Source organism: Zeugodacus cucurbitae, chromosome 2 (assembly GCF_028554725.1).
Source record: "Zeugodacus cucurbitae isolate PBARC_wt_2022May chromosome 2, idZeuCucr1.2, whole genome shotgun sequence".
Lineage (NCBI taxonomy): Eukaryota > Metazoa > Arthropoda > Insecta > Diptera > Tephritidae > Zeugodacus > Zeugodacus cucurbitae.
Genome location: NC_071667.1, coordinates 31,468,456 through 31,482,164, shown reverse-complemented (window position 1 = coordinate 31,482,164; position 13,709 = coordinate 31,468,456). Strand labels below are relative to the sequence as shown.

Here is a 13,709-nt window from a genome sequence, read left to right as displayed (position 1 = left end):
TAAATGCAATATTATTTTTAATAGGGACTCGGCTAACAAAAGTTATTAACACAAAACAAAACAAATTTGAAATAAAGGTGAAATTTATGCAATCACATCCAAATTTTGCCAAAGGTTTAAAGCTTTTCTTGTGAGTTCATAAGCTATACATTGAAAGACATAATTAAAGGCTTCCTTGGAAAGTCTAAAGTAGTGTATGAAGCTATAATCCCAAATGCAAACAGTTTATAACGAACATAATGCATATGCACATAACAAATAACCAATTTGGCGATAATTCCATAATATTAGATTTATTTCTAAAAGATCTTCTCTCAATCCTTTCCTCAATAATTTCCTAGTTCTCCACCTAAAATGCAACGAACTCCTCCACAATGCAACGGAATCCATATTTTTCAAATAAATTTAAACTTATTTTATTTTGACATTTAGCATTCGAAAATACTGGCACAGGGTGGTACAACTTTTGCATATTTATAAACTTAATTCGATTTTTTACAGAATGCTAAAATACATTCGAGTCGAATATTAAATTCGAATAGAATTTACTTTCGAATCGAGATACAGAATATGGCTCCAGTTTTGTTTTGCTATTTTACAATTTTATTTTGTTTAAAAACCTGAAAGACCAATAAACACTATTTAGAACTGACAAAACAAAACCGGCAGGAAACTTTAATTTCAACTTTTTGCATTAATATAGATATGTACATTCAGCATCATGTTTCAATTATAAAAGGTTTGGTAAGTAATAACTGCAAAGTTTTGACACTGCGTTACAAAAGATTGTATTTGCGAAATAAGGGAGAATTTCATTCTCTTAAAATATACATATTTTAAGTAGTATAAAATATATTATTATTCTCCAAATAAAATATATTATATAACTAGTATGAAAATGATCTTCTAATAATGGTCTGCGTTTTTATTTTTTATATACAGTAGTCTCAAGTCCAATGCCGCGACTTGAAATGAAATGAGTATGGATATTAAACACTGTTAATTTATATTTACAACTAAATCAAGATACAAATGGGGGCACAATTCCGATTACTATGGCGCCGCGATCTGATTACACCGTTGGAAAGAGGACGTCCTCCTGATTCAAAAATATATAGGGTAATAGGTACCGCAGACGCCTAGTTTTCGAGATATTCCGCTTTAAAGATAAAAAAATCAAAATTTTCAACTAGCTATTTCACACAATTTAATATACTTTATCACATTTTACGCACTTTTTTCACCTCAAATATATTAAATAAAACTGTAGGCGTTGCATTAAATGTACATTTTACTTTTATTATATAATTTTAAGGGTCGGCTTTAGTATACTATCCCAGGCTTTCGGTAATAAAATGGGTATCGGTAATAAAATGGTATAAGTGCATAATATTAATAAAATATTCTGTATATATTGTGAAAATTCGAGATAAAAGTTGTACTTTTTTCATTTTTAAGTGCGAATATCTCGAAAACTATAAGTCAGCTGCAGCTATATATATATATATATATTATTAATCTGGAGAACCTCCTCTTTCCAACGATACCCATTTTATTACCGAAAGCCTGGGATAGTATACTAAAGTTTCCCCGGTTTATTTCTTTTACATTTCCGCATCTCATTCACCAACGGATAGATTTCGACCAAAATTTTCGATTTTGCGGATTCAATGATTTCGTAATTAGCGACATATAGTAGCCGCGGAATGTATTTTTTGAGTCGGTAAGTGAGTTCAATGTGATCGTAAATTTTATCGATACGGGTTCAATGATTGCGACGTAAAATTTTTCGATCGAAACGGATTCAGTGATTAGGCCCAATTATTGCTTATGCAGATGCTCTATAAAAGTAGTGATGGTTGTCATTTATCGAATAGCGATATCATAGATTTTTATTTAATCTAGGAGATGTTGCATCATTATTGAATTGTATTGGTTCCAAAAATTAAGTTTAGTAATTCGTCTTGTGCTGAGGAATAAAATTTTCTAGCTGAATATGGGCCTATTTAACTTATTTAGCAGTGTGATTTTCCCTGCAGTTAAAGCAGAAGACGAAGAAGAAGAATTAGTTGATCCACAAACTGCTCTTAGGGTAAATATTTGATGTTATATTGACTGGAATACTGTGTAATTTATCAAGATATTAATTGTCGGCGGAATATGTTGTCTTTTTTTGTATTTTGAAAGCTAAACTTTCTGGTGTCAATAATACTTAGTTAATTGGTATCGAAGCAAATTAACTTCAAATGTATGGTATGAGTTTGGCTATCTATTACGTAATTGTAAAAAATAAAGCGACACCTTGTGTAAATGTAAAACATGTGTCGGCTTTACTATACGATACCATGATTTCAGGGTTAAAATGACTAGGGCCGGATGGAGGACATTCTCCATATTTAGAACATATATAATTGCAGCTGACGGAAATATTAAAATAATTGATATGAAATAAATATGCAGAAAGAATGTAGTGAAGTGCTAGTGTATTAAAGTGCATAATAGAATGCAGATATCTCTAAAACTAGCAAGTTTCCCGCTGCTATAATTGGCACGATTCCGGTTACTTTGGCGGTCATTGTCTGACCAGGAAAGCTGGTATAAATCCAAATAACCAATATATATAAATAATGTCCACTAGACTTATAGTTTTTAAAATGTTTCACCTTTTCACTAATAGCTGAAAAGGTTTGTGTGTTACAATTAGGTGGAATAAGAGCGTTGCTGCATCTCAGAAACCATATATGAGGGATTTTGCAACGATATAGTCAGAGATGTTGATGAGTGCTCTTAGAGAGCAGGAGTGCAAGTCGAGTAGAAGAGTGCTCGACTGCCAGTTGCGTTGCAGCTTTTCACCTTATCTTCACTTCTGTTTGTTGACGATCGTATCTTCGCTGCCATCAGATAGTGATTCGAGTCAAAATTTGATCCTCGGAACGAACGTACGTCTGGAGACATGTTTTCGGTCTATAACAACATGATCGGCAGCTCAAATCAGAGATGTATTGAAGAGCTTTGCTTTGATTCGAATTGTGGTTAGACGTTGATACAACTTCTTAAACAATATTCAAATCTTTCAGCCCTGTAGATAAATCCATTGGTTTCCATTCATTCGGAAACCACTAAAAGTTATGAGTAGAGCCATCAAATCAATACTTTAGAATTTATATCTACCGAAATTATTTTACTGTTTGATTTCTGATTCCGACAAAAATCATATTCTACAACAACTATTAATAAAATTATATTTCTTTATCCAATTAGGAAAGTTGCCTCCGTCTCTATGGAATATGTTACGTGTGTAGTGTAATAAATCCTGTAAAATAAAAAAAAAGAAACTTGTGAAAAGAGTTTATTGACACAACAAATAAGCAAAGTGTAATACGTATTCGTATATTTATTTCTGTTAACTCTAATTTACACGCAAATAATTCTTTATTTTTTTTATACTTTGTCTTTACAGGAAAAATGTCAAAATAATGGTAACATACAAGCTCTGTATAGCAAATACCAAGAATGCAATGACAGAGTGAATGGAAAATCTAAAACAACGGAAACATGTATGGAAGAACTATTTGATTATGTTACAGAGTTGGATCATTGCGCTTCCCACAATCTTTTTTCGAAGCTAAAGTAATGGGATACTAAATTTGTTTATCATTAATATAAAATTTCACGATAATATGGGTAAACATTGTTAATAAATAATTTTAATTACCAATGCTTATTACAAAAAAGGTTTGGTGATAATACCAATAAACAATTCGATTGATTTAACAAATTGATAAAAGGCTCCCTATTTTATTTAATAAAAGTAGTAGTTATGATTATAGTTAGTTTGTTAGCAAGTGATAGTGTAATGCAGAAAGTAGTACTACACGAAACAGAGAACGTCCCATCAGTTAACAAGTGTTCACATGTTTTTACAACGCCATTTCTATACTTTATTTGTCCTTCGAAATACTCGAGTTTAAAAAATTAGGTATAGAACAATAGACCTAATTATTGAATCTGTTACGATCAGAAAATGTTTATTTTCGGTGTACTCGACGTTGAGTTAGCCGGCGCACATTCGTCGATTATTAAAAATTAGCTGGACGTAAGTCCATTTTTTAAAGAAAAAGTTATCAAGCAATAGTAGCTAAAATAGAAAGAAAAATAGCCCGGTAACAAGAATTTACCACCTCCACCTATCAAACACTGTATGCTTGCGACGCACTTCGAAACTTGATCTTCGCGTTAATTTGGTGATTTATTTCTTAGTGATCTCAGCTGATGAAATTAACGAAAAAATATTTTAGTGTTCTCTTCTTGATATTTCGCAAGAAACGGTTGAATTTTGAATCAGGGTACAGACTGCCTACCTCGCAACATTGCAAACGACCACAACACGTGCGGGATGGGATAGATACCGAGAGCTGAAGAGGGAAGCGAGACGCATTTGCAGACAAAAAAAGAAAGAGGCCGAAATGCGTGAGTACGAAGAGCTTGAGAAGCTGGCAGACAGAGGGAATGCTCGAAAATTTTATGAAAAAATGAAGCGACTTAACGAAGGTTTCAAGACCGGAGCATCCTCATGTAGAGACCAAGGTGGTAATCTGGTAACCGATGCCCAGGGCATACTGGGATTATGGAGGGAACACTTCTCCGACCTGCTGAATGGCAGTGAGAGTACAACACCAGGAGATGGCGAACCCGATCCCCCAATCGATGACGATGGAACAGATGTTCCATTACCCGACCATGAAGAAATTCGAATAGCAATTACCCGCTTGAAGAACAACAAAGCAGCGGGGGCCGATAGATTACCGGCAGAACTATTCAAATACGGCGGCGAAGAACTGATAAGGTGCATGCATCAGCTTCTTTGCAGAATATGGTCGGAAGAAAGCATGCCTGACGATTGAAATCTCAGTGTGCTCTGCCCAATCCATAAAAAGGGAGATCCCACAATCTGCGCCAAATACCGTGGGATCAGCCTCCTAAATATCGCATACAAGGTTCTATCGAGCGTATTGTGTGAAAGACTAAAGCCCACCGTCAACAAACTGATTGGACCTTATCAGTGTGGCTTTAGACCTGGAAAATCGACAACTGACCAGATATTCACCATGCGCCAAATCTTGGAAAAGACCCGAGAAAAGAGGATCGACACACACCACCTTTTTGTCGATTTTAAAGCTGCTTTCGACAGCACGAAAAGGAGCTGCCTTTACGCCGCGATGTCTGAATTTGGTATCCCCGCAAAACTAATACGGCTGTGTAAATTGACGTTGAGCAACACCAAAAGCTCCGTCATGATTGGGAAGGACCTCTCCGAGCCGTTCGATACCAAACGAGGTTTCAGACAAGGTGACTCACTATCGTGCGACTTCTTTAACCTGATGCTGGAAAAAATTATAAGAGCTGCAGAGCTAAACCGAGAAGGTACAATCTTCTACAAGAGTGTACAGCTCCTGGCGTACGCCGATGATATTGATATCATCGGAAGCAACAACCGCGCCGTTTGTTCTGCTTTTTCCCGCATGGATAAGGAGGCGAAGCGAATGGGTCTGGAGGTGAATGAGGACAAGACCAAATATCTCCTGTCATCAAACAAACAGTCGGCGCATTCGCGTCTTGGCTCCCACGTCACTGTTGACAGTCATAACTTCGAGGTCGTAGATAATTTCGTATACCTGGGAACCAGCATCAACAACACGAACAATGTCAGCCTCGAAATCCAGCGCAGAATAACTCTTGCCAACAGGTGCTACTTTGGACTGAGTAGGCAATTGAACAGTAAAGTCCTCTCTCGACGAACCAAAATCAAGCTCTACAAGTCGCTTATCATTCCCGTCCTGCTTTACGGTGCAGAAGCTTGGACGATGTCAACATCAGATGAGACGACACTAGGAGTTTTCGAGAGGAAAATTTTGCGCAAGATTTATGGTCCTCAGAACATTGGCAACGGCGAATACCGCAGACGATGGAACGATGAGCTGTACGAGTTATACGACGACATTGACATAGTTCAGCGAATAAAAAGACAGCGGCTACGCTGGCTAGGTCATGTTGTCCGAATGGACGAAAACACTCCAGCCCTGAAAGTGTTCGATGCAGTACCCGCCGGAGGAAGCCGAGGAAGGGGAAGGCCTCCACTCCGTTGGAGGGACCAGGTGGAGAGCGACCTGGTTACACTTGGGATCTCCAACTGGCGCCGAACTGCGAAGGAGAGAGACAGGTGGCGCACTATCGTCGATTCGGCTATAACCGGCTAAACGGTTGCAACGCCAATCACATACATACATACATAAGCAAAAATTTTCTTTTTGTTTATTTTTTGTACTACATTATATGCAGATTATTTTGAAAAACTTACAATAAACAAGTTAAACACATTCAAATCTTTATTAAAACAAGTAAGGAAGGGCTAAGTTCGCGTGTAACCGAACATTTTATACTCTCGCAATTTATTTATTTAACTTTATTTATATTAATAATACACAATTTGGCCCACATATTCGTCATATATAGTGCATAAAGTCCATTGAAAGTTGGAAACCCTAATATTAGGTTAGAAGCAACGAGGCCGTCGTGTTCGATATATGGGGCATTAAAAACCTATTGTCCGATTTCGGCGATTTTTAGAATGGGGCTGCCACACTACAAACATAGTATTTGTGCAAAGCTCTGCACCGATATCTTCACTAGTGCTTACTTTAAATATTGTAAAATAAACGATTCAGATCGTCTTCAAAGTTCTGTTATATAGGAAGTAGGCGTGGTTGTGAAGCAATTTGGCCTATTTTCACAACATATCATTGGGATGTAAGGAAACTATTACAAACCAAGTTTCATTGAAATCGGTCGAGTAGTTCTTGAGATATGATTTTTGACCCATAAGTGGGCGACGCCACGCCAATTTTCCATTTTGTAAAAAAATATGAGTGTAGCTTCCATCTGTCATTTCTTATGTGAAATTTAGTGTTTCTGACGTTTTTCGTTAGTGAGATAACCCACTTTTAGTAATTTTCAACCTAACCTTTGTATGGGAGGGGGGCGTGGTTATTATCCGATTTCTGTCATTTTTGGACTGTATAAGGAAATGGCTAAAAAAACGACTACAGAAAGTTTGGTTTATATAGCTCCATTTGTTTTGCGAGATATATACAAAAAACCTATTTGGGGGTGGGGCCACGCCCACTTCCCCAAAAAAATTACATCCATATATGCCCCTTCATAGTGCGATCCTTCATACCAAATTTTATTTCCATAGCTTTATTTATGGCTTAGTTATGGCACTTAATGTGTTTTCAGTTTTCGCCATTGGGCGTGGCAATGGTCCGATTTTGCTCATTTTCGAAAACAACCTTCCTATGGTGCCAAGAAATAAGTGTGCCAAGTTTCATCAATATATCTTAATTTTTACTCAAGTTACAGCTTGCACAGACGGACGGACGGACGGACAGACAGACATTCGGATTTGAACTCCACTCTTCACCCTGATCAACAACCGTTATGTGAACAAAACTATAATACTCTCTTTAGCAACTTTTGTTGCGAGAGTATAAAAATTACTTTAATAATAAAAATATGGTCGAGTTCAGTTCTTCCCTAGCCCCAATACTCACTGGTTGACTTTTCCCTCATATATACACCCATTGTATTCGTCGTTACATTTGTTAAGTTTGTATCGCATATATCTGAATAGATGTCTCAATAGAATTCAGCAAAAATATTTCGATCAAGATTATTTCATTCGGTAGGTATTCAAATGTATCTTCTCACAACACTGATTTAATGAAAATATAGATTTATGTTAGTTTCACAAAAATATGATACAAAATATGATTAGTCACTCCACAATTTCATTGAATGACGAATATTTAATTCATTCGCAACATTTTTTAATACAAAGTTTCACGAATAGCTGGAAATATTTCACTGTCCTTGAGCCTGGTTAACCGAGAGGGTATATAACGTTACGTTATATCTGAAGTTGTTGACTTTGAATTTAATGTATTTAAGTAATAAATATAACATTTTAATATGTTAAATTTATTATATACATTTAAATATGTTATATTATATCTTTTTTATTTATTATATTAGAGAAAAGTCAGCTGAACTAAAATAAAAAAATACTAAATTTTCAAATATTCGGTGGAAACGAGAAGATGAATTACTTTTCGAGATTTAGCTCTACATTTATTGTTCTACTAGCTTTTTACCCGCGGCTTCGCCTGCAGTGGAGTCATTAAATAAGTATGAGAGATAAAGGGTAAGGGTATAATAATAGAAATGAGTCAATATGATAACTAAATTTGATTGTTTGGCTGAGATCAACAATTTTTAAAAATTACTACAGATAGAAGTTTCAACACTTTAATATATGCCTATTGAAATGCAACAACAAATGTTAAAATATATTTCACCGTCACACAAATAAATAATTCTGAATTCTAACAATTTAAAAAAATAAAATACAAAGTATTAATTTAAGATATTTTTGTAGACAATGTTATAAGTTTTCCTGTCGCGTGCAAATATGTGTAAATTCCTGGCATTAGATACACGTGAACAGGCTACATAAAGCTGACCATGAGAGAAGCATGGGTTTTCTAAATGCACTCCTGATACCTGTAATGTTTGTCCTTGTGCCTTGTTTATAGTAACAGCAAAGCTAAGCTTGACGGGAAACTGAATCGTTTTAAATTGGAATGGAAAGTCAGTGGGAATAATTGGTATCCGAGGTATTATAACACTATTTCCTTTACCGACACCTGTTAAAATAGTAGCACCAAGTATGTTTTGTCCCAATTTTGTTATCCGAAGCTTTGTTCCATTACATAGCCTAGGAGCATCTAGATTTCGCATAAGCATTACTGGTACATTTAGTTTCAATTGAAGTTTATGTGACGGTACACCCGATAGTTCAAGTGAATTTAAAAACTCCACAGGATGTGAAGTACTTAGTTCCGTATCCATAATTGTATCCATTGACAAATATTCCTTCATTTCTCCCTGAACCTCGTTTAAAATGTCAGTGTTGATCCTATTAACGATTTCATTTCTTGGTGCTAATATTGCTCTTGCACACAACCACTGATCACTACACAAATTTTGTTTTAATTCCTTAAAAACATTAGCAATGAGATCCACATCACTTTTTACTAAATTACAAAATTCTCTTGACAGTGATATGTAGCCTTCAGCGTCAACGTCAAAACAACCATCACCAATTTTCAACAACATTTCTGCGTAAAGTCCTGAATCCACGTCATTATGAAAATGCACCCTCATATTCGTTTACAGGCGGAGTTTTTCAACTGTCGACCATAAGCTTGACGATTTAATGCACGCTTGAATTTCATCTGCTGGTGTCCCCCTCTGAATCACTGGGAGGGTTTGACAGAAATCACCAGCCAATAAAACCACCATGCCTCCCATTATATCTGTACTATCTCGCAAGTCCTGGAGGGTCCGGTTTAAAGCTTCTATAGCCTTTTTGTGAGACATTGTACTTTCATCCCACACTAAAAGCTTGCATTCTCGCAGCATTCTACCTCGTGAACTATTTTTACTAAAATTACAGATTGGCGAATCTTCCTGTGCCAAATTCAATGGTAATTTTAAAACGGAATGTGCGTACGACCGCCGTTTAATAGCGTCGCGGCAATACCTGACGAAGCTACGGCAACTGCTATTTTTTGGTCTTTTCTGACGGACATTAATAATAAGTTTAGTAAAAACGTTTTTCCAGTTTCTCCTGGTGCATCGAGAAAGAAGAGTCCACCACTACCGGAGTCTATTTTACGTAAAACTTGATGGAAAACATGATTTTGCTCTGGAAGTAATTGAGGAACTAATTCTGTCACTTGATGTCGCAGTGCTATGAAATCATAATCTAGCTCTCGTGCAATTTCATTCTCAAAATCATCCATATTGTCTCGTCGAGGAAAAAATAAATTTTTTGACAAACAATTGTTTTATCTTTCGTAAAAAAATTTTTATTAATATAAAGTACCGTATGTTGCTTCTAGTACCTTCAAGAGTATATGTACAAAGTTTCATGATGATCGGTTCAGTAGTTTTTGCGTGAAAGCGTAACAAACAAACTTACATTCGCATTTATAATATTAGTAGGGATTTATATTATTATGCTGTGGCAGAACCAATTCATATTATATTTAACTGTTTTTATATACTTTGAATTGAACTTCATAATTGAATCTGCCTTTTTTTCATTAAAAAATATTTGTTTGTGAATAAAATCGTGTTTTAGTTTATCATGTGTTCCATAATAATTAGAATACATTGTTAAATGAAGGTTTCATTGAAAACGGTTTATTATCCAGAAAATAAAACTTTCGTCCAAGTTAGTTCCTGTACCATTAGTTATTATAACACTAAACATACATATGTTACATTCAGTCATACATAGACATTTGATACCTTCCAAATAATTTATTTGCAACATGAATAGTTTCTTGAGTCAGTAGGCCACAATTTGTTTCTTTTACGATACTTTCATTTAATGACGCTTTTAATGGTATTACAAAATTGTAGTATGGATTTGAAGCGATTTTATAGCTTTCAACTGTTTCATACACCGCCTTAAACAAGGGTTGCTTATTGTTGTGGAAGTAACCCCTATTGCCGTGCATCAGTTTTATTCCTTCGCTGGATGCATTACAAACACTTATATACATGCAATGATCTGGCCGGTAGTTGTACTGACAAGGCAGAAGCAAAAGAGCATCTAAAATATTTATATTAAGTTATGTATGTTTGTTTTAATAAAAATATATTGAGCTTTACCTGGAGTGTAATAAAAAAATACATTTATTATATCTTGATCACCCCATGTGATACGTAGCTTGTACTCATTATATATGGGAACAATATGTGAAACCCAATTGTGAATGCGCATACGGGTAAGGTTCATGAGCATTACACCCGAATTTACTCCCATACGACCATAATAAGGATGTCGTGCAAATCGATTATACCAACCGATGTTTTCATCTTCATGTTCGGAGGTTAAAGCTGCGAATTGTGATGCATTAAATCGATCAAAATATTTCCAAATATCTGATATAGGAGACAAGAAAACCACATCCGTATCGACATACAAAACGGAATCAACTTCAGGAAGTAACAGCTAAAATTAAATTAAAGACATAATTAGAATAATTATATTTAAAATTTAAACATGAAATACGAATCAAATCAGGCATTGATATCAAAAACGATATATTTAAGTATAACAAACAATTGCTGTATAATTGAAAACTTAACAATAACACTGTACAACACTCGGCTGGGTATTGGATCAAACTTAGTTTTTCGGGGGATTGAGTCATAATTAAAAAACTTGTGTACATACTTCGATTTTCGAAGTTGGTCCCCAAAATCGACATATCTCCCGTCGAAGTTCGAAAAAAAGATTTTTTAAACAAATAGTTATTAATTACAGCATATAGTTAATAAAAAATCAAAAATATGGATACAATCCAATTTTTCCTCGTAATTCAATGGCGTATAAAATGTTTCGGTCAAGCTTATATGAAAGATGTTATTAATGGTTAAAGTTGGATATTCAAAAAAAAAAACTTTTACATTTCGAAAAATACTCAACCAATTTTTTTCAATTTGGTACGGTTGTAAATGAGTTTAAGCGACCTTTCTCCTGGTATGTTTAAGTGTTGATTTTTCAACAATACATTACTCCACCTCCTTAAAAAATTTAAAGAATTACATTATGTTGACATAAGATGGATTTTATGTGAAAAATAAACCAATTTATGAGGAAAATCGTTTTCATTCAAATGCTTTCCAGTCTATAGTAAAAATACCTATGAGCATAGATTCATAAATAGTTTTTTAACTAAACCCAAAAATTAAATCGGTTATAAATGATACTAAACCACTTTAGGTTTTCTGAATATCATATACCGCTTACGCGATTATAGCCGAAATTACTTTGAACTAAAGATAAGTAAATGCTAACTTCGCGGCTAGATTCTACATAATATATCCAATAGGACGCATCTTAATCAATCATTAATTTGATGAGTTACTACAATATCATAACATTTTTACCGGCAAAAAAAGCCTCTGCGATGAACACGGTTTAAATAGAGATTGCCACTCCTTCTGATTCTGTTTTGGAAAAGTCAGAGGATTAACATCAAAACTGAAATGCATCAAATTTCGCCAAACATTTAACCGTTCAACAAATTCACTTATCAGTTTATCTTCAGAAAATATCCAGAAGTGAACATTCTCTCCATCATTTTTGTTAAAAAGGAGAACCGATTTTATCATCACAAGCGATTCCTGCAATCGATGGCCACATACAACAAACGCTATGTTGTATGATTGAGCAGATCTGAAAATAAAACTACATTGATACTAATACTCAAATATTATTAGAAATTCTTACTTACGCATACCAATTTATTTTAGAATGTGTTTTATTTATTAACGAGGATTTTATACGTAGAACCCTTCGATGAAAAATTACATAAAAACACGTTATTACTAATAATACCATCATTATACTTATATATCGAATTCGCATTTTAATTTTTTTAATTTTTGTTAAGTTGTTTAAAATTAATATCATAGTATAGAGATACAATGATTGATATTCAAAATATACACAATGTGTAACAGCTGATAAGTTTAATGTGCATATTCACAGTCAACAGTTGTTATCTCGATATTCTTATTGCACACTGAAGAAGTCGTAACTACGCTCAATGTTCCATATATTCATAGAAACTCAGGCTACTAGATGAGCGTTAGTTATATTACTAATACTATAATGAATGTGGATTACGCCGCGTCCAGCGGAGAGACGGACACGATTTTGTGGTGCGTGCTCGCAAAACCGTGCGTGGAATACAAGAAGCGTCCAATTTCAACACGCTATAAAAAATGATTATTCAGTGGGTAATTGTCTTCTTTCCTATGCAGAATACGGATTTTTTTATTAGAAAACAAACGAACTTACGAAATTATAATTTCAATTTTCACATTGAGTGCGATGCGGCGACATCGAAATACACGCACTATCGCTAAATCGTTCTTACAATGGACATTTACATTTGCCAACATATGTTTGAATTTGTGTTCTGCCCGCATTTAGCGCACCGATTGGTCACTTCTCTGCTCTCTATCTTTGGACACTGTTTGCTTGTCAAAACTTTTACATGTGAAAGCAACAACAAAGTTATCCGGTTAAATTCGTACAAAGGTTGTGGATACCATATTAAAAATTCTATCGCCGCTTGCTGAGTGCTGGTAATGGTAAACACGTCTCGAAATATGGTCGTCTGTTGTACCAGATTCCAGCACATGAAATTCATCAAGCAACATGGCTGTCTCCTGATCGAAACACGTACGTCAACAAACACAAGGAAGGTTCGACGTCGAAAAGCTGCAATCGTAACAGACAGCCAAGAAAAACTATACTCGACTTGCGCTCCTGCTCTCTGAGAGCACTCATCAGCATCTCGGTATTTATGAATTGTGGAACGGCATCTTAAACTCACTGCGTACCGTACGGACTTCGCAAATGACAAAAAAACGAGCTGGTACGTTGCAAACGACCACAACACGTGCGAGATGGGATAGATACCGAGAGCTGTAGACTTAAGCGAGATGCATTTGCAGACTAAAAAGAAAGAGGCCGAAATGCGGGAGTATCGAGAGCTTGAGAA

The 13,709-nt window shown here is 35.1% G+C and overlaps 2 protein-coding genes across 4 annotated transcripts; one reads left to right on the top strand and one right to left on the bottom strand.

Moving 5' to 3' along the window:
- Positions 1–1,870: 1,870 nt before the first annotated feature.
- Positions 1,871–3,787, top strand: LOC105215765 (cytochrome b-c1 complex subunit 6, mitochondrial). The gene is made up of 2 exons (XM_011189879.3): positions 1,871–2,092; positions 3,461–3,787. The coding sequence occupies exons 1-2, from the start codon at positions 1,997–1,999 to the stop codon at positions 3,632–3,634; spliced, it is 270 nt and encodes an 89-aa protein (XP_011188181.1). The 5' UTR covers positions 1,871–1,996; the 3' UTR covers positions 3,635–3,787.
- Positions 3,788–10,304: 6,517 nt separating this feature from the next.
- Positions 10,305–12,644, bottom strand: LOC105215764 (glucoside xylosyltransferase 1). 3 transcript variants are annotated; one of them, XM_011189877.3, is made up of 4 exons: positions 12,428–12,644; positions 12,085–12,373; positions 10,801–11,143; positions 10,305–10,741 (listed from the first exon to the last, which is right to left on the bottom strand). In XM_011189877.3, the coding sequence occupies exons 1-4, from the start codon at positions 12,433–12,435 to the stop codon at positions 10,410–10,412; spliced, it is 972 nt and encodes a 323-aa protein (XP_011188179.2). In that variant the 5' UTR covers positions 12,436–12,644; the 3' UTR covers positions 10,305–10,409. The 3 variants fall into 3 exon arrangements, with proteins under 3 accessions (XP_011188179.2, XP_011188178.2, XP_011188180.2); XM_011189876.3 differs by having other exon boundaries at positions 12,432–12,643; XM_011189878.3 differs by having other exon boundaries at positions 12,438–12,643.
- Positions 12,645–13,709: the final 1,065 nt, after the last annotated feature.